Source organism: Opisthocomus hoazin, chromosome 7, assembly GCF_030867145.1.
Source record: "Opisthocomus hoazin isolate bOpiHoa1 chromosome 7, bOpiHoa1.hap1, whole genome shotgun sequence".
NCBI classification, from domain to species: domain Eukaryota; kingdom Metazoa; phylum Chordata; class Aves; order Opisthocomiformes; family Opisthocomidae; genus Opisthocomus; species Opisthocomus hoazin.
Window position 1 is genome coordinate 1,836,821 of NC_134420.1, and position 25,020 is coordinate 1,861,840.

The 25,020-nt window shown below is 47.2% G+C and overlaps 1 protein-coding gene across 7 annotated transcripts in view; it reads right to left on the reverse strand.

Annotated features, from left to right (window-relative positions):
* The window catches only part of DAGLA (diacylglycerol lipase alpha), a 77,122-nt gene that overhangs the window by 12,380 nt on the left and 39,722 nt on the right, over positions 1 to 25,020 (reverse strand). For 6 of the 7 annotated variants that reach the window (XM_075425595.1, XM_075425596.1, XM_075425592.1 and 3 more), the window contains 14 exons: positions 22,508 to 22,595; positions 18,154 to 18,288; positions 16,830 to 16,907; positions 15,581 to 15,705; positions 14,241 to 14,397; positions 13,823 to 13,906; positions 13,616 to 13,693; positions 9,535 to 9,615; positions 7,296 to 7,438; positions 5,630 to 5,698; positions 4,496 to 4,568; positions 3,179 to 3,375; positions 2,700 to 2,829; positions 1,743 to 1,924 (listed from right to left, as the gene is read on the reverse strand). In XM_075425595.1, coding sequence (XP_075281710.1) covers positions 1,743 to 1,924; positions 2,700 to 2,829; positions 3,179 to 3,375; positions 4,496 to 4,568; positions 5,630 to 5,698; positions 7,296 to 7,438; positions 9,535 to 9,615; positions 13,616 to 13,693; positions 13,823 to 13,906; positions 14,241 to 14,397; positions 15,581 to 15,705; positions 16,830 to 16,907; positions 18,154 to 18,288; positions 22,508 to 22,595 — 1,620 coding nt within the window. Of the gene's footprint in view, positions 1 to 318; positions 518 to 1,742; positions 1,925 to 2,699; positions 2,830 to 3,178; positions 3,376 to 4,495; positions 4,569 to 5,629; positions 5,699 to 7,295; positions 7,439 to 9,534; positions 9,616 to 13,615; positions 13,694 to 13,822; positions 13,907 to 14,240; positions 14,398 to 15,580; positions 15,706 to 16,829; positions 16,908 to 18,153; positions 18,289 to 22,507; positions 22,596 to 25,020 lie in introns of all 7 variants that reach the window. The other variant, XR_012764487.1, reaches the window with a different exon arrangement.

Consider the following 25,020-nt stretch of genomic DNA (forward strand, 5'->3'; position numbering starts at 1 on the left):
GGAAATGTCTGGGAAGAGAGCCTGAGCTTGGGAGAGGACTGCTGCACCTGCTCAAAGGACATGATACATAGGGAAAGGCTTAGAAGTTAGGCCAGGATTTGATCCATTTGTAACTTCAATAGAGTAATAATGATCTGAGAAAAGGTTTCAAAAACCCCAAAAGAGGGAGCCTGACACAGTAAGCTGGCTCTGACCTCGAATTAAAACACACCCAGCCGACAACTGTTTCTGCTCTAGCACCTCCCTTCAGCCTCTCTGCCCTCTGCCCCGCTCCTTCCCCTTTCACACCTCAGAATTCCCCCTCTGCTTTCAACTCACCTCAAAGGGAAGCAGCTCCTTGGGTCTGCTCTGGCCACGGCACAGAAACCACCGCTCCTCTCCCTGCCGCTTGACCTAGCTCATCTTCTCAGTCTTACTGCAGCCTTCAAACGTGGGCCACTCGCCGTTCCTGCTGTTTCATCATTGCTGTGGGTCTGCTTCTAAGCTCTCCTTCACTGTCTCTGACCCTTCAGTCTCTCTGTGAGAAGAACCTGACTGTTTTCATATTATTTGCTGTCTTCTCTTTCTTCTAAATTTAAAATCTCACTCACGTTATCTCAAGGATGCTCAGCTGTCCATCACTCAGCACAGACCATCTCACCCTGCTTCCACCCACACACACACAGAGCTTCTTGTTGGGTCTCTCCACCCAAAATCTCCCCAGAATTACGTCCCTTGCAAAGAAATCATCCTCTCCCACCCGCAGTGCTGCCTTCTGTTTCCACTCACAACTCCATTCGCTACCTCTGACTACAGGCCATCTCCCTTCTCTCATTTTCCCTGTTTTGCCTGCAAACTTGCCCTATAAAATGCGATTCTGTGATGGAAGTCGCATGTTCCAGCTTTGAAATAAGTCTTTGCCCACATTTTTATATTTATTTTCTCACAAGTCTGTGGTCCCACAATGCCTCAAGTGTTCTCTGAAAACCTGCAAGGAGTTACTCTGCCATTTGCTCCTGGAGGAAAGCTGTTTACACACGCCACAAAGAGCAAGCTCTTCCCCAAACCACTCCTTTGTACACCTTCTCCACCTCCCGGCCTTTGCCAGGCCACCGATGTCAGCGCTCAGCGATGGGCCGGCTTTCAGAGAACAGCCCCTGGAGGAACACCTTCAGCACTCAGAACACACCTTTTCTCCTCGCCTGCTTTCCACTGGACCGAGCTCTCTGCTCTCATCCTTCACAAACAGGCCACCAACCGCTCTCCCCTCACCTGTACCCATGTTCCCAGATTGCCTTATTTATAATATCACACAAGTCACATCAGAAAATAGCTTTAAATGCATATGTTCTGGTAAGCCCATGGCTTCTGCTACTTCTCAGCTTTGGAGAATCACCATACAGGCAATCTTTGGGCACATAAATCACACATGAAAACAGAAATTTGCCTGCAAGACCGCAAGCTTTGCCTTTATGGTTCTGGGGAAAATCCCATTTGTCTGGATAAGGAGAAAATGGAAGTTTCTTCCACACCCTCAACTTCTAGACTCTCCTGACCTTGCTGCACTCACAGATTCTTGAGCAACACAAAGGGTTTTTTTCTTCCCTAACATGACAAGGCATACTGAAGCCAAGCAAAAAATCCCACCAAGGCAGCCTTTGCGTCTGTCCTTCCCTCAAACATTGATCACAACACTCCAAGAGAAAGAGGACCCAACACCTAAAGCCAACAACACTTCAAAGAAATCAAAGATCCATCCTTACTTAGTGCTGCTGTTCCTCCTGTCCACTGTTATGGCTCCAGTCCCGATCTGCACCGAGGGTCCGCTAGGCAAGGGCTGACTCTGGAAGATCAACTCTGGGGTGAGATCCACTTCTGTAGGACTCACCATTACTTTGGCTGCAGAAAGTAAAGCTGTTTTCCCCTTGTTGTAATTCTCCAAGACCTATTCAAGGCAAGCAAAGGAACAGCAGGGTTTTACTGGCGATGGCAGCTCTGCCGTTCTCAGCCCAAGACCTTCAAATGGCTGGGTTTGCCTCTGCTTCTTACCAACACCTTCCACAAGCACAGGGCAAGGTCTTGAGACAAAGATAAATCAGGAATTCTGACATACTCCATCCCACCAGGATGCCCTGCTGGGAATCCGGGCATCCAGCGCTAGGGAGGTGACGGGCAGGACGCTGGCCGGAGCAGCTTTCAGACCAGCAGAGCAGATGAGACTGGGCTAAGTCTCCACAGTAGAACTGCATGGCTAGGAACCACAGCTTAGTGGCACAGACCCAGTCTGCAACCACTACACTTAAGCTCGATCCCCCTTCAGACTCACAGAGGGGCTGCAGCGTGGAGGACTTGGGTCACAGCTTGGATTTCACCTGAACCGCAGCCTGCAACGGGCAGCTTCTGAGAGAAGGAACCAAACAATACCCAACCTCACCTTTTTATAACATTAAATCTGGAAAGAGGACCTAGCCTGGGACTCTGGGTATTGGGATGGAGATCTACGTTCCATTTCCAACCATTTTTCAACTCTAACAGCCTGGGCATGACTGGCCCAGAGCACAATCTTTTTTCCTCCTCCCCTCCAAAGCAAATGGTCTTGTGTATTCAAACAGCCAGCTCTCCTGGGCAAGGACTACCTGTCCCGTGCACATCAAGGCCCACGACAAGGCACTCCTGTCACGAGGGCACCTAACGGCCCCTTGATCCTAACGCCACGTTACCTTGTTGAGCCCTTCCATGACCACATACGGGAGGTGTTCGTGCAGCATCGCCGGCGAGATGATCACTTCATTAAACGCCTTATTGTCACCCCAGATAGCAAAGTAAGTGGGATCTTCTTGCTCGCAGCAACTGGAAGAGGAGTTGGGATCCAAACCGAGGGGAAAAACAGGGAGCAGCAGAGGAAAGAGCAGGCCAATATTTTGGCAGGCAAAAGAAACAGCAGGTTGCAGCGACAGGGGGGAAAAAACAAAGGGAGAAGATATTAAAGTACACATGCAAAATTCTGCACTAGCCAACAGTGACGTGGTTATCTTTCTATTCTGACAGCACAGACACAATCACTGCCACTCTAAAACAGTGGGGAGAAGAAAAATCGCTTCCTTTATAGATGGGTTCCTGTCTTAGGGAGTCTTTTCCAAAAAAAAAACTCCCCCCCCCCCAACCTACGGGTGGGCTGCACAGCTCTGCGCGTACTCACCAGCACTGCTCCGCGGGGTGGTTGTGCACCACGTGGATGATGCGGCCAGGTGGGTAGAGCGGCGTGCTCGCGGACAGGGCGATGGTCAGGTCACTGGGATGGGTCCAGAGGCGATTACTCGTCACCGAATTTTCTTCGGTCTCTTCGGGGAGCTCCGACTTGGGTATGCACTTTGTAGCACCCACAATGATTCGCCACTGTTGAACACGAGAGAAAGGAGGGAGAATATTGAGAAAAACATCAAAGAAAAGTAGAGCCCCCTCACAAGATGCTATTGAGAGGTTTAAACTGAATACCTAATACTGAAAAAAATACCTAAAATAATTTTTAAAATCCCTAACAAATATCTAATACAAAGAAACACCTAATACAGCAAAAACAGGTCTTGTGCCCTGATTGCTTAAACAGGAGACCTAAAGCTGTTTCTTCCTCTCCCAATTTTAACCGCAGGAGTGGCAACATCTCACCCTTCCTTTTTTCGTGGAAGTTTTTGCGAGTTAAGGATCTAGAGCAAGCACCAATTTGTCCACCAGCTGGTAACTTCACATTGCCAGGATAAACAAGGTAGATGGAATCTCAATTTTTCATGTACAAAAATAAGCAAAAGACTATACAACAAACAGACAAAAATTTGTTAAGGCCTTTCTTTATGCACTAGAAGAAATCCTAAAAAACAGAAATTCACCAAAAAACCATAAGCCAAAACGCAAAAACCACAGAATGCTAACAAGAAAAAGAAATGTAAGCTCAGTTTTCTCCCTCTACAGGTAATCTCTGTAATGTTTTACCTCTAAAAATCTTATGTCTTGTGTTTTTTCCATCTCAGTGTAACGGTAAAGCAGCCTGGGGAGGAACAACTTTCCCCATTTCCCATCTCCAAAACATTAACAGACCGCTTATCCTAGAACAGGACCACCCAGACAGCAGGCAGCAGCATCTGGAAGCAGACAACTGCTGTGCTTCCTAGCCTGTTACCATTCGTTACCAGGCAAGAAAAGCCACAGCTGGAACACAAACTTCAAAGCAGGCTCAGATGAGGAAGTTTCCTGCTCAATTATTTTAGACCTGCGACGGTGAACTGACAGTACGTGAGCCCGAATTATCACACTACCTGCAAACAGAGCACGGCCCTTTGCCCTGACATCTCTAGCTGCCTTCCAGCTCCTGCCATCGCTCCTCTGGGTACCTAAATAGTGGCCACAGTGGACCCGAGGAGACCTGGAAGGCAGAAGTCTGCAGAATTGCTGTGTGATGCTAGAAGTTTACCCTTACTGCTCAGAGTCTCACCTTCAGGTATCTGCTAATCTTTGCTCTTACCTTTGGTTTGTTACTTCTTTGCAGAACATCCAGCAGCTGCCGGCGAAAGCCCTCCAGCTGCGAGAGGCCGATTCTGGAAAAGAGGAAGGCGTGGTTATGACAGTTGGGCAGGGAACAGCAGGCAACAGGGTGGCAGGGACACGCAGCACAGAAGAAGAAACTGTGCTACAAAAGGTACTGCAGAACTCACTGCCGTAACGCAGACCATTTCAGAGGTGGGTTGTGGCATCATCCAGGACCAGGGTTAAGAGGCCACAGGAAACCATTGTGATAATAAACAGGTATGAAGTGTAATAGCAGAATCAGATCAGTGAACACAGAGAGAGGTCAATGAACAGGTAAGGAGAGAGAAGATGCATTCACAGAAACAAGTATAGGATGACACAGAATAAGTAGATTAGAGAGGTGGCACAGAGCTATATGACACCACTAAACAGATCACAGGATGCACAAGATTTTGTCATGCAGGTTCCCAAAAGGCACATTCTGTACCTTTTAGTACTTTCCCTCTACTGAGTTCTACATGCCTCATATTGTACAGACAGAAACACCACCATTTATCTGAGGTCACACAAGCGGGTGGAAACAAGAGTCAAACGCAGGCTGTCGGGCTCCTAGTCCAACGCCCTGTTCAGCAGAACAAGTCCCAGGAGATGACAAGAGGAGAGAAATGCCAAGACACAAGGAATGAGGGAGCTGGTTCAGCGATGTGAGATGATATGGAACGGGTATCCAGGGGAAGACAGTAGAAAATGAGATGACAGCACATCTAGTTCAGGGCAGAGTGTAAAGAGGTGCGAGATAACACAGGCAACCAGGAAGATAGCATTGACATGTCAGATAACACGAGGAGCATAATTACAGAGACAGGACATTCACCCCTTTCTTTCATACAGGCAGCTGAAGGACAGGGAGGGATATGCCTGTAAAAAGGTGTGTGAAACACCGATACAGGTGTCCAGGTAAAAGACACAGCAATACAGACAACTAGGAAGACCAGCAAGAAGCCTACAGGGACAGGTAAATGAGGAAAGTGGAGGCAGATATGATTCTAGGTGTTTCTGCTAGGAAACAGGTGACTTTGGTATAGAACAGCAGGTACTCATCAAGAAATTCAGACACTTCTTAACTTGCCTGGGCACTAGATCTTTGCCAAGCACGACTGCAGTCACAAATTCTTTTGAATACTCCATGGCATCCTCACTGGAAGAGAAACGGGATCAAGAAGCAAACAGTGTTTCACTAGCAGCAAACCACACTTCATGCCCAGTTTGCCACTGGTATCAAAGAAGTTACCAAATAGTGAATCAGAGTCATAAAAACCACCACCCAAGCTGCTCAAGGCTTTTGGGACTTACATCCCGCTAAAGAAAAGCCCGGTATTCACATCCCATGCCCCAAGCAACTTATTCTGTAATGGTATAGCTCATACAGAGCAGCTCCTTCGTCCTTACCTGTGTATGGTTCTGCATATACTTGGAGAAGGAAGTACTCTAACTCAGTGCCTGACAGCAGAAAGGAAGGAGAAGATATTCTGTACTCCCGACACTACTCTAAAAACACGGTGTAGAACCAAGACAGCCACTTTCTGCAGCAACCTGAGCACCAAGATGAGAGGGAATTAAGGCTTCCACTCTATAAGCTGGCTCTGCAATCAGCTAGCTTCCAACAAACCATCTTCTGAATCAGTCACCACAGACAGATGCCACCTTGTTGATCCACATACGATCCTTGGGATGACATACGCTGCAACAGAAGCGTGGCAAGGCACAGGCACCTCCCTGAACTGAGACCGATGAGGTGACACAGCACATCACGCCCCAAGCTATCAACAGATCTCAGGAGTGGAAACTCTGAGCAGAAAGCTACAAAACTCTCCTGAAACATTCTGCAGAGCAGTTAATCTACAGCTGCAGAAGACCAGGGATTAATACCATGACAAGGCACACTAATGTCGAGATTCTTTAGTGGGATTGTTTAAAACCCCTGGCTGCTCCTGGAACACGATGCAGTAACTATCACTCGAAGCTTCTGATAGTCGACAGCTGCTTTCAAATGCCCCCATGGTGTCTATCACGACTAGAAAGACCATATCTCACTTTGCAGCAATTAAGTGTGATGGTTTTGTTTGGCTACCGTGTAAATAACATGATCAGCAGGTCTGTCCTGATTTACAGTGGGAGGAATTCAACCTACCTCTCTCCAAACATCCAAGGCAGCCACCCTAGATTCCCCCTGTAGCCAAGGGAGAGAAACAGGCACCCAAGCAGCGCAATCCCTCTGACCTATTTTAGGCACCCACTCTAGAAGGGCAGAAATCACACCTCAGCAGAGCCAATCTCTTTGTCAGCTGAAAAAGGAGTCCAGACACCTAGACCAACTGATGCAGACGTCTACATTCAGTCAAATATCCCCCATACTGCACATCTCTTCACAGCAGATGAGGAGAGGACACGCTGGCACTGTGCAGAGAATAAAGAAATTGCACCCCGTCCACGCAACCTGCATTTTCCACTATTCAGGGTGAAATGAGAGCTATAGCCCCAGGCAACTAAATCATAAACCAGATTATTGGAAAGAGTGGCCACCTGCTATCATAACCTAAGCTCCAAGCTAACACAGAGCAAAGGGTGCCAACAACCCTCAGCTCCTATAAACTGCCTCTCCATTTTTCTGCATTCTTCTCAGGGCAGAGACTTCTCTTTCACTGCTCCTCAGAGCATCACAAACAGGATCTGATCCAGCTACAACTACACCCCCTTTCTCTGTCTCTCACCGGTCCTCCTGCCCCAGCACCTACCTCAGCAGCCCGCCCGGGGGAGAATAGGCAAAGCACTTCAGCGATGGGTACTGCGGACGCAAGAGGAAGGACAGGATGGCAGCTGTGCCAGCCCCTAGGGAATGACCAACCACAATCAGGCCATAGTGCTTTGTTCCTCTCCCCTGAAAACAAAACACAAGACAAGAAATTGAGGTCAGGCTGAAAGGTAAGTCCACAACCCCCAGCTGTGAGCCTTTCCTATACGTGAGCGCTCCAGCTAAGCAGCTCCTCCACCAACGGGAACCAGTGAGGGTATGTTAGATTTTGAAATGGAAGCAGAGTTCTGCTTTACACTGCTTAGTCTAAGCACACTCCTGCCCCACAACGCTGCTTGTTCTGAGCAGATGCTAGGAATCATTCTCTTCTGGTATTCTCTCCTACATCTCCATCAGTCTGTTTGACCTACTGGGTCTTCCCTAAAAGAAAAAAGCAGGAAGAAAAAGAAAACATACACAAGCTGTTGGGAGTTATTTAGGATTTGATCCGAGCCTTTTGCTCCTCCTCAAATCTGACAGCCACCTGGTAACACCCGAGTCCAGGCTCACACATCTGAGGTCTCCTTCGTTCTAGAACTTACTTGCTTTCATTAACTCCACCACTTGTGCAGGCTGAAAACCAGAAATCCTAGCTAGCAGTTTGAACAGTAGTCTTTCAGGTCTAGGTGCTCTCAACAGCTGCCAACTACTCTGTCCCATTTTGCACTGTTGTTGTTATTCAGAGGCTAGAGCGCTAGGCATGGCTCGGAACCTAGAGCTTCACCAAGATGATGATTGAGAAGCTTCAGTCTTGTTTTTCTGTGGAGCCCTTCAGGCTTTGCACAGGGAGAGAGAATCCCGCACCCGACTCCACAGCCCCAGGTCACCACAGTGGTGGCTATAGTTGGGCTTCTGCATAAGATGAGAAAACACACATAGAACGTAAGACCAGACCACAAGAAAGAAAGATCTTTGTGTCATTTTCCCTCTCAAGACCACCTCTAAGCCACCACCATGCCTGTTACAGCCAGTGGGTGAACGCTGGGGGAGAACTCAGACTTTATGCTCCTCACTTGCTATACTTTTTACCTGAATATCTGTTGCTGGCAACTGTCAGAGACAAAGTACTGGGCTAAAGGAACCTTTGGTAGGACCTGGGATGGCATTTATGTTCTGGCCATAGGGCTTTTTCAGATATTCTTCAGCATTCAGCTTCAGACAGTACTTCATTTTCTACACACAAGCCAGCTGCTCCAGCTCATATTAATTGAGTTCTCTCCGTCCTTGTGGGCCAGCTCCAGCTAGCTACGCTATTTTTCATCAGTTAGAATGTGGACTCACCATGCATAAAGCCAGCTTCCAACAGAACAGAATTTGATACTTCTTATCACGCACAGGAGACAAGCAAAGTATAGAGCTCTGAATGCCACCGCATCCTTACCAGTCAGGTAGCAATTGAGCTCCATAGGACATCAGGAAAAAAATCCTCATGACTTTACAAGACCAATTGTCACTTTCTGGGCAGAGGGGAATAAAGCACCGTATAAGGAAGTCAGATGCCTGCGTAGCTCTCCCTGTATCTACCACAGATCACGAGGCAGACACTTCAGCATCGACTGGTGTGACAAGTTTCAGGGAACCATTGAGGCTTTTATTCCCCTCTTCTTTCTCCCTTGAGCTATTGCTAATTTCCCCACGGGCAGCGCTCAGGCGCAGGACAGCTGTGTGACAGCAGGGAACCAGGCAGTTCAGAAGTTCCCTCCCCAACAGGGACATAGACTGTGCTATTGCTGACACATAAACTAAGGCAGGCTGCTTCACAACACCTCTCTTGGGCTCTGCGATAGCTATCACAGGAGATGTGCACACACACAGCGTCAGCATGGCATCCCATTGCTATCTCCGAAGAGAATCTCCACGGAGATGGGATTTTAGTTCCTGTTGATTTGTTTTTAATGTTCCCTGTCCTCCATTGCCACCAAATGGGACTTCCTGCCTTAGCTTTGCTTGAGGAAAAGAATGAAAATCAGGAGCTCTACAGTATTGGTGGTTTCAAAGTAAAAAAGCCTCAGGAGAATGAGTAACTGGCTGCCTGTCTGCCAATCCAGATGAACAGGAATAGAAAGAAGATTTGAGAAATTAGTACCACAGATTCAGGGACATGGAGGTTTCCCCAAAAACCAGTGTTTTAGGGAAATATCTTCTGTGTGGCCTGCAAGGGGAGAGGGGAAACCAATACTCACTAAGTCTCGTCCAAAAGCTTGAGAAAGCACCATTTCTTGCTCCAGTTTCTTCTTGATGTACTCAGCAGATAGCACCATTCCCTGAGGGAAACAAGAAGACAGAACAGGATATAAATGGTTGCACATCAGCCCTGATCTAAACTTGCAGCAGACACTACACCGCCCCGAACGCTGCGCAAGCTCCGGAGTGCCACACGGCACGTGTCGGGGTGGAGGAAGAACACCGACTCCACTCCACGTCTAGGAACAGGCTTCATTAGGCACATGTCTTGGCTCACTGATTAAGAAAGCCACAAACTGTTTAGAAGTAATGGCAGTTCTTAAATTAAGATAATACTCAAAGGCCCTATTCCTGGGCTCACGGTGCAAAGCCTAGGGGAAAAAATACAATAACCAACCAACCAGCACAAAACAACCCACTTCAGCACCAGGCTGTGTATCTGCCAGCTCAGCAGACATCAGGACCTGCAGTAGAACGGAGAAGCAAACTTTGATTTTCGGCATATCAGTGCCTTCACTGCAAATCTGTACTCTTCCATTTCGATCTGTGAATGAAAGCACCAACGACCCTAACAAGTTCACGGGCAAAACACCACCACCACCAAGATACTACCAGGGGGAAGAGTGGCAGCACTATCTGTACAGGAAGAGTTATTGAAGACTGGAGAAGGCACCAACTATTAAGAGGATTTAGCTATCAAGGGACATTAATCACAAATTATTAAATGTTTTTATTCACTAGAAGCCAAGAACTGCTGGAAGATGGCAAACAAGCTGATAGGCTGGTTCTAAACATTTACGCTCTCTGCCGACGGCTGCATCTGAAGAGCGTTCCTCCCTCTGTGTAGTAGTTACAAATGCAGTTGATCTGTTGAAAACAAGCAACTAGAATCTGGTCTGTTGCATAAATTCTTGGTTATGCCTTTATTAGAGTTTAATTCAGTGATAAGCAAGCCTGAATGCAAATGCTAAAACCAGTGATGTAGTCTCCAGGGTGAACACAGGTAAGCAGGAATCAGCTACTTTCATTCAGTGATGAGACCTCAAATAATTCCCACTGCCTGGGTTTGCCACAAACCAGGGATGATCATCTCTGTTGCTATTTTCCTTTACACCCCTACCTGAAAACAGTTTAAGCACAAAGTGAACATTATTGAGCACCATTTAATCTCAGAGACATAAAAGAATTTGTGGCCCTCTCAAAAAGCAAAGAGATGTAGAATTTTCAAAGTCCCCAACATCAAACACACCATCAAAACCCATCTGACTACTGAAGAGCAGGACACAGGTGATTCTGCTGAGCCTGTAAATGGGACAGCTGCAGCGCTGCCATCGTTATCCAAAAGCAGATGCCATGATATTCCCTGCCTGTGGTCAGATCGCAGCAGCCAGCCCGCTTCCGCTGCATCCAGAGGAGTCTCCGTTTCCAACTCTAATGAGAAGCGAACAGCAGACTACTTACATAAATTTATAACATGAATTTAGGATTCTATTTCTGAAAAGCACGACCTAAATCCATGGTGATATTGCTAATGGGCTGTTAGTCAGCCTTATAGCTATATTTTTGATAATTATAGTATATTTTAACATAGACAGCGATTTTAATATAATGGAATGAGACTTCTATCACTGCGAAGTTGCATTTAGGCTTTCCATTAAAGTGAACGCTCTTTCATAAGTTTCAAAGGAACATGCCTATCTGGGCTTAATTTTCAAACCTCACATGTAAATAACCAACAAGGTTGGAGATGTAGGGAAAGCAAAATGAAAACCTTCTGCATTGCTTTGCAGTACGAATGCACAAAACTGCTCTGTGATATTTGAAGTGTGCGTGTGAAAACCCCCAGGGGGATCTATCTGGTAGAGAAAAGAGCTTGAAAGTTATTGCCATTAGCGACTGCTCTATCCAGCTGGTGAGAGCTGTTATGGCTGAGCTTTCAGGGCTGCTCCTAGCAGCTACTTCTTGTCATCCTGGTTAGCTCAGCACCACGGAACAAACCTTCAGAATATCGTTTTAGTAGGTTTGGTCGACAAGTTTAACAGAATTAAGTATGGATTGATGCCCTTGACTTATGATTGTTTTCCAAATTAACTTTATAACAAAGTCAGTGGATTTTATTTCAAAAATAGTGACGCTAGATTTTTTTTTTTTTTTTGTAGTTAATTCCCCCCAGGGATTGTCACAATCCTTATTTTTTTTTTTTGGCATGCTAACCCATAAACCTTATTTCCAGCTATGTTTTTTGATCCCAAACAGCTTAGAGACCCAAGACATATTTGAACAGCAACGTTCGCAACAACCGAAGCCATCAAACACTTTCAGCTGCGGTACCGGTGGAGCGATAAGAAGGCTCATGGGAACATCAAGAGTTTTAATTTGTAGGACGTCTGATCAACACCCCGTGAGGCACAGCGAGAGGTGGGCTCTGCAGGTGGAGATAGCAAGCCATGCCAGCCTGCTGGGGGTACGGGACGGGATCGGCAAGAAAAATAACAGAAATCAAACAACTTCCAGGAAGCTCCCGAACAGCCAAGCACTTCTCTCCAAATGAAATGTGTTAGCAAGATATTTGATTTATTTTTGTATTAAAGTTGACTTCTGGACATTAAAAATGCATTAAGACAGACATTTTTAAATTCTATTATCTCCATTAGTTTCCCTCGGGAATCAACAGTACATTCTAGTCTGAAGACTAATATTGATAATAATTTAAGATAAAGCTATATTCCTGTACCAGTAACAATCAAAAGAGAAATAACATAAAGGCCACAAAAACTCAATATAGAACAAGGGCACTGATCTGATAATGTTTCATATAAGTCACTGGCATATGAATATTTTCATAAAAAGATCAAAAGAAAAGCCAACTTCTGCAAGAACCTATCACTAGCTTCTTTGCACATTAAAACCAGACCAAATTCCCCTTTTGTCTCCTTTTACCTTTCTTTCTCTGTACGAACCGCCGATCGCACTGATGGGGCAAAGCCATTTTGAGCCACCTGAATTGGTACAAAACCAAGAGACACGATCGCTGGCAGCAGCCATCGTGCTTCAGAAGTGTTGTGACGAGTAAAGATCCACCCGGCTGAACATCAGTTATCTGAACAAATGCCACCTCATTTATCTATCTTCCCACAGCACGTCCTGTGTAACTGCCAGGTTGATTAATTTTATCATTTTGGGGGAAACAAAGGAAGTACCCACTAGCCAAACAGCAGGCAGATAACAGTGTTTTCAGAAAGCCCCGCTCTGGGAGACATGGAGATCCTAGAAAGGTTGAACACCACTTTCTCAGGGATCTGCTTCTCTATCAGACCCACCTCCAGCTAAGTGTTTGAGTGGGCAGTTCTCTCTCAGCTACTGATGCCCCACGTCCCACAGCCCCACGTCCCACAGCAGAGCATCCAAGCACAGAGAAGAGGTTTGCCATTCAGACAGGACCTCACGAACGGAGCAGGAGCTCCCAGCTCCTGACTCCCAAGGAGTTCTGAGCTCAGCACCCCAGCCATCAGCAGTGCCGTTGCTTTGCTGGACCGGGGCAAAGGGCAGGTCTACAGTGAATCCATGTAGTCAGCCCAGCCCTGCTCAGCACCACAGGCACTGAGCATCAGTCTAATTACACAGATGCAAGCCCTGCCAGTACCCTTTTATGAGGTTCAGCGCCTGTCCCGTTACAACGGAATTTTAAACACATTTGCAAGGTTGGATTGCAAATTCTGAAAAGGTCCCTGGAAGAACAAGTAATTGAATGACTCCAGTAATTTTGTTCTAGGCCTCTGCAGATCCTTTTGCAATGTGATTTTTATTAACTGTTTTTTTTTGTTTTTTTTTTTTTTTTTTTGTTTTTTTTTTTTTTTTGTTTTTTTTTTTTTTTTACACAACAGGCAGTGTTTTTAACTGTTACACTAAGGATTTCATTTTACCATCTTCAAGCCATTTCACTGCAATTCGGTAACACCCTTCTTAAAAGCACCTCAAGCAATTAAGACCATTTTTTTTGGCCTATAATTAAAAATTCAAAACACATGGAAAAAGGGGGCTGGTTTTTTTTTTTATTTGGGCTTGTTTTCTGTTACACACCTTGTGTCCCAGCCACGTTCCATGGTGACCCTCAACCGGAAGGCGCTCTGCATCCCCAGTTAGGTCCGTCAGGGCATCCTGGAAGGGAAGCAGTCACCGTGCTTCAGGTAAACAAAACACCAAGCGCGAGTCAGGAAGGTCTCAGACCCTTCTCAAAGTTTGCCAGGGCAGCCAAAGGTGTGGGAGGCCACGGCACAGCGCCCTTACTTTTGGAGACAGAGTTCCTCGGATACTAATGACCACCTTCTTCTTATCATGGTCCACAGCCACATAGAAAGGCGTTTCATAGACCTGGAAAAGACCCACTACTGTAACAGTCACGCAAGACATTCCTAATTACTCGTTCTCCTGCTCAGGGAAAATGAGGCAGAGCAGCATATCAGGCTATATCTTATGGGTAACCATCAATGACCTCAAACAGATCTGGATGATCTGATTTTTGGTAGTAGTAAATATTTCTAAGTGGCAGAATTTCTTGATGGAGAGATAGGATGGGAAGCTCTCAGGTCAGAAAAAGGCTTACATTTCCTTCTTTGCACCCCTGCACCTGGAATTGCGTAAATCCCATTAGGTAGGGCCTTAGGAGCACGCCCCAAGCATGGAAGGGGTTGCAGATTCTCCTTACTGCATCGTGGCAAGATGTGTAAACGATGTCCACCGAGGTCATATTCTCATCCAAGAAGTGGCGCCGGATGGCAATGGCGTTGCAGCCACAGCAATTGTCCTCTTCAATGGTGACACCAGGCGCGTAGCGGGGACGTGAAGAGCAGAGACAGCAACATCTGCAGAAGAAAAAGGTAGCCTTGAGGAAAAGGGGAACGTGGAAGAGACTGGCTTTAGAGCGGAATGCCTAGAGATAAGGGTAAGACAGATCTGCATGCCACACTGGCCTCATTTCAACAGCAGTGACTTCCTTCACTTGCAGGAGCTCTTGCACAAAACAGCACACAAGTCATGTTTCAGCACCATAAAGGGGCTCTAGGATCAGATGTAGTTTTCCTTCTGAGCACCAGAGGGCGCTCCAGTGCAACCAGTCCCCAGGGAATCGCTGCACGGTGGGGCTGGGATCTCTCCTCCAGGGATGCTACGCTTCATAGCACAGTCCTACACCGCTTCAACACACAAAGCAGCTAGCATTTACTGAGACCTGGATCTACTTATCATTAAAAAAGAAAACAGGTCTAGAATCATCCCAGAACCAAAAGAGAAGTGCAGATTTTTTTTTTCCTTCTTTCCCTTACGAGACATTTCACAAGTATTCAAAAGGAAGTATGTTCCTCCCAGCAGGTTCAGCACAGAAGTTGCCTGTGTGAGTGCAAAAAGCTCGGCCCCTAACAGAATCCGATGACAGCATTCTGGCAGCTGAAGGCAAACATTTCATACACTGTACTGCTGAACTGAACTACAGCATTGCTACCATGAGGTGAGCCCTGTACAGCACGGCAGAAAAACAATTAGTCAGAACACAGCACAAACTCCGGCCAAGTCTTGCTGATGCTTTAATAAAGACCCAAATGTCACCTCCCTGCATATCTGGGCTTACAGATAAATCTGATTTCCGAGCTCCAAGACGGCTATTTTGACTCAGTGGGAAAGCAGTTGTGTGCCAGATGAGCTCTCTCTCTGCTGGCTGTTCAAACTGCACAGGACTGGCATCATCCTTAGCGCACCAGAGAGGACAGGGCATAGGACAGTCTGGTTTATTTAACCATGTAAGCAGGCAAGCAACTGTAAGGAAGAGACTGAGGAGAAAGACATCAGAGTATGAAGGCACAGAGTTACTGAGAGATGGAAAGAAAAACCATGAGAAGGGAAAGAGGAAAAAAGCAGAAGAGAAAAGGAAGAGGAAGAAACAGAGAGGTGATTGAGAGCAAACTGATCAAAGAGAAGATAATTCTAAATCTGGGAAAAACAGAAGGGAAAAGGGAAGGAGAAGGCCGAGTGATAGACAGGACGGCCACTCACGAGCAGGATCGGGCCAGGCGACAGAGTCCACACGTGGGCTTCCTCATCAGGTATATGGGCCAGCCATAGGCAGCCAGGGCAAACAGCATGTAGTAACACACCTCCTTGTACCGCTGCATCTCTTGCTGAAAGAGACAAGGGACTCACTAAAGGCCTTACTCTCTTTTAGACAGTGAGTTTTTCTACCTTTATCCCTTTTCCCATCATAGTTAGACACGTGCACCCTTCCTTCTGGGCATCAACCTTCTCTCAGCACCACCACAGCAGCACTGTCAGCATTTCCAGTTGACAGCAGGACAGCAAGCTGATTACGCTGAGCAAGACCCTCCCCATCCCCAGCACAGCTCAGTATAGCTACGCCTATTTTGGCCATCCCCTCTGGGTTTTGCCCCACCCTAGCTGATGGGAAGATAAAGTAGTTTAAGTCCCAAGAAGATGAGCTCTCTAAATATGATGCTTCCACGTAGTCACGATGCCCAGAGGGAGCCACAAAGCCAGCCTGGGGCCACATGCCTCAGTGCTGTCTTCCATAAGCTCTGCTGACATCCCTCCCCACGCACCCCTACGCAGAAGGAGAGACAGGCTGAGCACGAGCAGGATGGCAGCATTAAACACAGCGCATTATAGCACAGCCACAAGCTGGTTAATCCCAGAATGCCTTGATCAGAGATGCTGGGAACGGGTCGGTCTTGCCTGTCTTGCAGCAATATCACCTAATCAAGGCGGGGGTAAACAGAGTTTGCCCAACGAAGGGCTGCACTAGCAGCATGCCAGGAGAAAAGCCAAGCTTAATTCACACGGAACAGAACGGCCTGCAGCCATTTCCATCCTGAGAACTGCTGACTCAGCCCCAGGGAAGCAGGCTCCACCGCACTCCAGGCAGCTCCCTGCCCTTATCAAGACGGAGCCCTGCCTGCCGGGCTCCATGAGCTCTGCTGATGGTACTTCCAGCTCTCAGCTTGTACCTCTGGCTTTGGAGAAAGCTCACACTGCCTTCCCCCATCTGAGTGGAAATACTACTACTTCCCACAAAGTGGAGGGCAGAGACAGATAATGCTTTAAAAGTGATCCAAAGGCCAAAAAACCTCCAGGGGGCAAGCATTGTTGTTATTTTCTGTTGTACTAATCTTTTATTTTTTTGATTATTCCAGAGAGGAGCAGAAAGGAGTAAGATAAGCCACTGAGAAAAAGCAAACAGGCTACATGGGGAAGCATGGTGAGTTTGCAAGACCGCAGTCCAGTGACTTACCGCATTTTTCAGATCCAGATACTTTGTGTTCCTGGTCACTGGCATCCCAGACAGAAAAGCTAAAATGTCATTGTTTGCCTGTAAGTCACAAACATACATGAAAAGTCTCTGTGACACCAAGACAAAAATCTACGCCTGAGAAACAGAAAGCACCACGTAACCTGGGACAAGATACTTCCAAGCATCCCAACCAGTCTCTTCGACTGGTTCCAGTCCTGCTGCTCTTATTTCTCCCTGATCTGAACCCCACTGCTGGGAGCAAAGAAAACCAAGCCAAACCAATTTTCTACTGGGTTGACAATCTGAAAATCTCAATGCCAGTAATGGCTTGGGAACATAGGAATTTTTCCCTAAAGTTCCTCCAGCAGTTTACCCAGATGCTGGAGTCTTCTCCACCTCACTGTATAGGAGGAGAAACCTTCCCACTCGCTTCCAAGTGCCTACCACCTCCTTCAAGGCAGTTGCCCATTTGGGGTCAAGAGCTAAATCTGTCTGTATCACCTGCCTAGAAAAAATGATAAGTTTCACAAGCTTGACAGCAGGACGATGGAGGTTCTCCTTCCTCTCTACACTGCCCTAGTGAGGCCTCATCTGGAGTACTGTGTCCAGTTCTGGGCTCCCCAGTTCAAGAAAGATGAAGAGCTACTGGAGACAGTCCAGCGGAGGGCTACGAGGATGATGAGGGGACTGGAACATCTCCCCTACGAGGAGAGGCTGAGGGAGCTGGGCTTGTTCAGCCTGAAGAAGAGAAGGCTGCGAGGGGACCTTGGAAATGCCTCTAAATATCTGCAGGGTGGGGGTCAGGAGGATGGGGCCAGACTCTTTTCAGTGGTGCCCAGTGACAGGACAAGGGGCAATGGGCACAAACTGAGGCACAGGAAGTTCCGTCTGAACATGAGGAAGAACTTCTTCCCTCTGAGGGTGACGGAGCACTGGAACAGGCTGCCCAGGGAGGTTGGGGAGTCTCCTTCTCTGGAGATATTCCAGCCCCGCCTGGACAAGGTCCTGTGCAGCCTGCTGTAGGTGACCCTGCTTCGGCAGGAGGGTTGGACTAGACGACCCACAGAGGTCCCTGCCAACCCCGACCATTCTGTGATTCTGTGACTCAGTGTCGCTTGGGCCCTTTGGGAGTCTCAGAAAAAGCTGCTCAAGTAGTTAGTCTTTTCATTTTACAGCTCAGTGACTGGCAATAGCCCATCACACAAGGGAAACGAGGTGGGCAGAGTCACGCAGTGCTCACACGATGAGTCACGAGAGCAGCAGGTAAGTCAGAGGCCAAGTGAGATGCCCACTGGCCCCCGTGCACAGTGCCCCCTCCACCCACCTCATCCAGCACGGCATTGCGCTTTGCCCGCTGCCGTTGGCGCAGGAGAACCAGGCCGGCGATGATGTCAGATGGGACGATGTCAAGGTCTCGGAAGAACTCGGCAAAAAGGTAGGCGATTTCAGAGTAGGCGTCCTGCAAAATCCAGGGAGAGAAGAGTTTAGGAGGAGGAGTTTGGGTGTGGGGAGCCTCAAAACAGGACACAGAATGAGAACCAATGCGGCAGCAATGGCCTCATTTCTGCAGCGCTTTCCGAAACATTCACGAGATTCCTTCAGGGAACACCAAATCTGGTCTAATCGTATTAATATCTCTTATTTATTTTACATAGTCACACTCAGAGGCCTCAGCTAAGGCTGAATTTGTACTATGCTGGGTGCTTATGTGTGGGCAAGCAAACCACCTCAACATCAAAACAGACACAAAGGGAGAGAAAGGAAATGTTTTCATCTCTACTTTAACTAAGACAGAGCAAGTAAGATGAGAACCAATCCAGTGTCATCTCAGAGTCATCCTTTCTCCTCAAAAGCAATTTCATTTGAACAAAGGTTATTCAGGAAATCAAAAAACCCACTGATTTTGTCCTATTCAACAGCCTCTCCAGTTCTGTAACTTTGCCCTGGGATCACTTTGCCTATACTTAACCCAGACCTCACCACCTAGAGAGTGACAGCTTCTGAATCCTGCCACTGAACAGGCTCTGTAGCTGCTCGCTGTTCACCATCACAGCCTTTGCTACGTGATTTCAAAGAGTTAATCACAACAAGCAGGCGTTACACGTCGCAACTCTTGGGACTGAAGGAGCTGACCAAGTTACCAGGCTTTTCCAGGTTTATCTTTGGCTCCACCCAAGCAAGAGGGCCTGAAAAGCAAAACCTGGAAAAAGATCTGAGTCCTTAAATGCAGAGTTCCCAGCAGAGAAGGTGACTGAACCCAAAAGAGGAAGACATCACGGGAGGGACAGAAGTGGAAGCGACCTGGGACAGTCAAAGAAAGGTTCTGAAGCAGAGGGACAAATGGAGATGTTTTGAGCAGAAACATTTCCTTCCCTTTTGCCCTGCACTACACAAAACCCCAAGACCCTACATGAGAATGGCTTGGGAGGCTGAAGATTGGCTGGGCTGTGAGACAACACTGATCTGGCCATCGGTCAGACCAGCAAGCTCAAAGCCAAGGGAGACCCAGAGGCTGGACCGACAAAGCAGGACTGCGCGACGCCGTAGCACACAAACGGTCGGCGTTTTGACTCCTGCCATCACTAAACCTTTCCTACCAAGGTCTGTCACAGCCTTATCCTGAACTTTTAGCCTCTATTTTCACAGCACCTTTCACTCAGCACCTAAAGCCATGCGACCGCAGTCTTGTCTGCGGGAAGCCCGAGACGCGCACTTGAAGAAAGGTTGGTCTTCAGGACAGGATTCTCTCTTCTTTGCCAGGCAAGAAAGCAAATCCCTGCTCTCCCCAGCAGTCTTGCAGGAAGTGACCTACATTCTTTTATCTCTGACAAACTCCTGGAGCGCAAGATTACTTTCTATCATTTTTCACTCGCCTACAAAGGCAAGTTAAATCACCATTAAGAACAGGGCTTCAGGTGCCCACTGTGCAGGTTTCCATGCCAGCTGTGCCTTTGAAGAGCAAATGGACTGGCATTAACCTCTCCTACGTTACAGCTGCAGTATCCTTGAAGTACTGACCCCATAAATCTTAGCACCGCTCCTATAAGCGCATAAGAAACGCAAACAGCCTTGAAGTAAAATATGACAAACAGCCACGAACCCAAAGTGACAGCAACACCCCTCCATACTCTGCCCAGAGTACAGGGCCATCAGGGAAGTTCAGCATGGGTGTTCCGTTCCCAAGGAAGAGTTTTTGCTGGAGCACCTGATATTATATTGCAGGATCGATTGTAATGTCCTGCCACAACCCCTGCAGGCTCTGGGGCTGGCAGATTCAGCACTTCAGACCCATAAGAACAGAACTGATTTCCGCTCTGCAGAGCTGATTTCCAGCCCAGAGAACGAGGATTCTCTGCTAGAACGTTTTTTCCATGAAGACTGGGAGAGACAGCAATGGATTCATTGCTCATCCATCACATACGCATTCATTCCACACGCTGTCATGCCAGGACACACAAAGTCAGAGCTTGTTTTTGCAAAGAAAAGAGCCTGGAAATTGCTCAAACTGAATATAAAATGGAAATTCAATAGCACAAGGAATTTGAAGATTCTGGTATCTGCTTTTATCCTGAACTAAAAAAAAAAAAAAAGTAGAAACAGACAGTCACTGCAGAATGAAAAGTTTCTTAAAAAAGCTTGATACAAAGTGAAATATTTTTCATTCCTGAATAAAATGGAGTTGTTCAGAAACTAGGCCATGCAGATGCCTTTCAGGGCTCTGCAGCACCCAGGCTGCACCACTGGGACGAGCGTCTCTGGGTGCCTGGGCAAGGCGACCTGGCCCTGCTGTCAGGGGGAAGGGACCGTGCCTCTGCAGCACAGGCAAGCGGAGGAGCAGGAAATCACCCGTGAGGAAATGCTGCTGTTGGAGCTGCCATGACACAAAGCTTGGTTTGCTTCAGTTTTCTGGATGGATTTTCCCAAGCAGCTCCAGCAGATGAGCTGTGAGAGCTGGCAGTGCTGGGCTACGACTTCTCAGCGGGACAGCGGGCTGGGACAGTCCCTGGGAGCGCGGTGGCATTTCATGTGGGACCACAGGAGCTGGGAGGGTCAACGTGCCAGGCCACGTTGCTGGGTTTGTGCAGAAGGGCTGTGACAATTCCTGTGGCCGTGCACACTTTGGAAACTGCGCCCTGCGGATAACTGCACAGCACTTTCCAACCAACCCTTTTAATCTAATTCATACCGGCTGCCATCTGTGATGAACAAATGTTCAGGTAGCCTCCACCTGACTCTCCGTTATTCTCACACAGCTCTTCATCTTATTACACCTTTTCTCTTTGAGGTTAAAATCCCACTCTCATTTCTCTTCATATACAAGTTCATATCCCCTCCAATACGCTCCTTTTTCTGCTCCATCTTTCAGGAGACCAAACACCAAGCTATATTTAGTGAGGACATCACTGATGTGGTCGGTCCCTTGGTGTCCTCCCTGTCATTTCCTATGCCCTTCCACCAAAACTAAACGTTTCTCTGACTTTTTTGGCCACTGCTGTGCATATATGTCTTTGCTGAAGTGTCCTTGATAACTCCCAGCTCTTTTCCTGAGATGATGTAACTAATTCAGAGCCCAGTGTAATTTAAACTGTTTCTTCAGATGTGCACACATCACCTCGCCTTTATGACTTTCTTCTGCCTTTGGTAACAATTCCCGGATTCTGCTTGGTCCTTCAAGAGTTCTCAAACACCCATAATTCTGACCAACTTAAATATTACGAGTCATCAACAAGATTTTCCACCCTCCTGCTCACCTCCCCAGCAGGTCCTCAGGAGTCCTGTTGAATACCACCCTAAGGCACAAACCTGCTCCCACTGCTTCCAGTAAGAACGGACTGGTCATTTTTGGGAAAGCCCCTCACCCTTCCCTGCTGGACAGATAACAGCAAAGGAAAAGCCCAACTGCAGCACATGTGAAAACTTCAAAGCAACGATCTTCATCTGAATCTATGGATCAAGTAGCAGCTTCTGATTTAGTAATCCAGAAGTATTCTTTCGCTGACTCCGACAGGTTTAGATTTTCCCATTTTTGAAGAGGTCTCTCTCCTTTTTAAGTGTACAAGACAGATTCAAACAACAGGAAACTGCCTAAGCAAACTGGCAGATAAAGGGAAACTGAAGCTGACTGCAAAGTGCTGTCAAATGTTGAACCTAAACATAGTGAAAATATCTTTCTTCCACTGATATCTTCACTTCAAGTTATATCCTAGCTCACTGCAACAGCGAGGTGAAGGAGAAGAGTTTAACACTGACAACGTTGCTTTGAAGGTAAAGTTAGTAGCACTGAAGAGAGAATCCTGTAACACTCGAAACCAGAGGGTGAAGACTAGCCATTTTGAAAAGACAACTGCCCTGCTCAGCAATGCTCCATCTGCACCTAGAGGAAAACCTCAGCTTCTGTTTCTGCGTGGAACACCCAGGCACCCTCCTGCAGAAATGCAAGTGCCCCTCCAGGCTACCTGGGCTGCAAGGAAGGAAAAGGAACCACCGCACAGCAGAGTTCCCAGCCTGGTCATTCTGAGGGTAGCTGAGCCTGCTGCTTCTGGCAGGCACTTCCAGTCCTTGCATGCACCACTGTCAAGGCTCACCGGACCCCCTGCGCCTCAAATCTCCAAGAACACTCACAGTGAAACGTCGGCCACGCACAGAGCTTGCTCTGACGGGAGATATTTGGTACCTACCGACTGAGAGTCTTTTGTCCGCGTGCAGCAGAGAAAAACTTTGAGCCTGCGTGTCCAGCTGCTGGCTTGCCCTTCCTCCAGGCGGTGTCTATAAAGAACAGGTAGAGCACGCACGTGAGGACAGGCAGGAGAACATGACCACAAGCAAATAGCAGGATCCAATATTAAGTCACACAGCCTACGCTATCACTGGTGAAACACGTGCTGAACTGTGTTCTTATATTCACCCTGGTCTAGCAGGGAGAAGGAGACCACACACAGATTAACAGCTCAGCTCATTCTAGAGGACAGGAAGGTCAATAATCGAGCTGTTCTGGCCAGAACCAAGCCTCTGTATTTACATACACGGTGTCCTGCCCGAATGGGGTGGCCATAATGAAGCGACTGTTGTGGTATCTGCTGGAAGCAGGGTGTCCAAGGGGGCTCTGGATGGATGGAGGGTCTGCTGGTAAACTGGCAGCTGTGTCATGGGCTAGGATGTGCCACCACTCCATAGGAAAACCCTGCCTCCAGGTGAGGGGGTGGGAATGGTACAAAAGACTCTGAGCACTTGGAGCCGTGAAATTTTTTTCCACCAAATAGCTTATTTGGAAAAATATATTTATTAAACATAATACAGTCCTAGAACTGAAATAATTTGCACTCTTTATTGAAGCATGGTGCATAACTTGAATCAAAAAAAAGGAAAGCAAGCTACAAGTGCTTTTTCAATTCAGAAAAGGTTAAAAAAGGCTGAATACAGAAGGCTTAGTTCAACCCACATTTGGTTTATATGACATTTCAATTTCAGCTTCAAAATTAGCTAATTGGACAACCCCATTTGAAATGAACTATAGCTGAGTTCACTCCACTGTTGTGAGCTTGTCCCAGTTACTATGTTCTGCGGGGTGAGAGTCCCTTATTTTTGACTGGCATACCTGCAAACAATCCTCAGATCAAGTCAGGCTCAGTGGCACTGAAGTGGGTGACTGTGTGATTCTTTGCCAGAGCACCACGCTACCTATATAATAAAGTCCACAGCCTATTGCAAAGTCTTTCCTTAATGCGAACACAGACTAACTCCGCACAGGTCAGACCAATCAAAAAAACCACTTCTATTTTCTGGCAGGTGATCACATCAGGAAAAGCTCAAGCACAGAAAGTGGGTTGCACCTGGAAGAAAAAGGTGCTGGTACAGCAGGAGCAGATCCCACAGGGCAATCCATCCACTCACGCCTGAGCATTCCCAAACAACTTTCCATAACCTCCAAGGAAGACTCCGAAAGAGGAACAGGAATACGAGTGTCCCAAGACAGAGCTGCCAGCACTCCGCTTGCTCCACCAAATGCCAAAGATCTCGGGCAGCAATGCAAAGAACTTCACAACTTCACCGTGGGGGTTGAACAAAGCGCGCTCTGAGCTATTTTCACTCCAACTTTTCCCAAATTCTTCCTTCCTAACACTGAACTTCCCCATTTAGTAGGGGCTCTAAAGCAAGTTTCTTCGAAAAGCCTCAGCACAATGAGCTGAGCCTTTTGTTTTGTTGTTCTATTTTCTTAGCTCTGCAAGAACATAAAAGCCCACACAGATCACGATGCCACTAGTAAAGGAAAACCACTGTGTAACAGAGTCCAACAGCTACAGCAGAGCACCATAAAAAGGAAGCCAAAGTGACGCGTCTCCTTAATGCGACAAACCAGCCAAGGTTTTTCATGAGGCAAGACAGAGGAAATAAGGACTCAGGTTAAGCATAACACAAAGGTCAAATGACTGCTGTACAGCCAAAGGCACGTCTGCAGAGAGACAGAGGGATTTTGGTAGGAATGGCTGGGCACCTCACAGGATCACGGTCCAGAAACAGGCAGAGAATTTCATAACATGTTCTTTGGAAAGGATTGCTTTGAGCAAGTAGAGAATTTCAAAACATATTCTTTGACAACAATTGCTTCAGTAGTGAACACACAGTAACATTTTATGTTTCCCTTTCACTTTATAGCCCACAGCATTTTGCTTGTTAACATCTGTTAACGCTCCCTTTCTGGAGTGGAAATCTGCTAACAGCAGGCACAAGCTCTCCGAAAATGTTACAGGCCTGGAGGGAAAAACCTGGCCACGGCCCGAGGGACAAATACCTTCGCTCAGTTGTCTGGGATCTCAAAACTTCTCACAGAGGAGATAAAAGCAAACTTAAACAAAACCCAAAAATTAACTTCTCCAGCAAAAAAAATTTGCCATCTGTGGCACACTGTTTCCCTTTGGAAAAGTAACTCACAGAGCCAAACGGCTTTGATGTAGCGGGGGGTACTCGATCCACAGCATCATCAGAGCTGCTCATCCCCACCTCCCCGGGAAGGTCCTCACCACAACGCAGCAATCTTACACACCAGGCTCACAGGGCACTGACTCCAAATACTCAAGGCTCGTGCTAGTAACGTATCGAAAAGGTTAGGAAGAATGTCTTGCACATTCTGCAATAAAAAAAGCCAAGCTCCTTCAAACAAAACTTGCTGCACCATCCTTAGAAAAGACTGCTT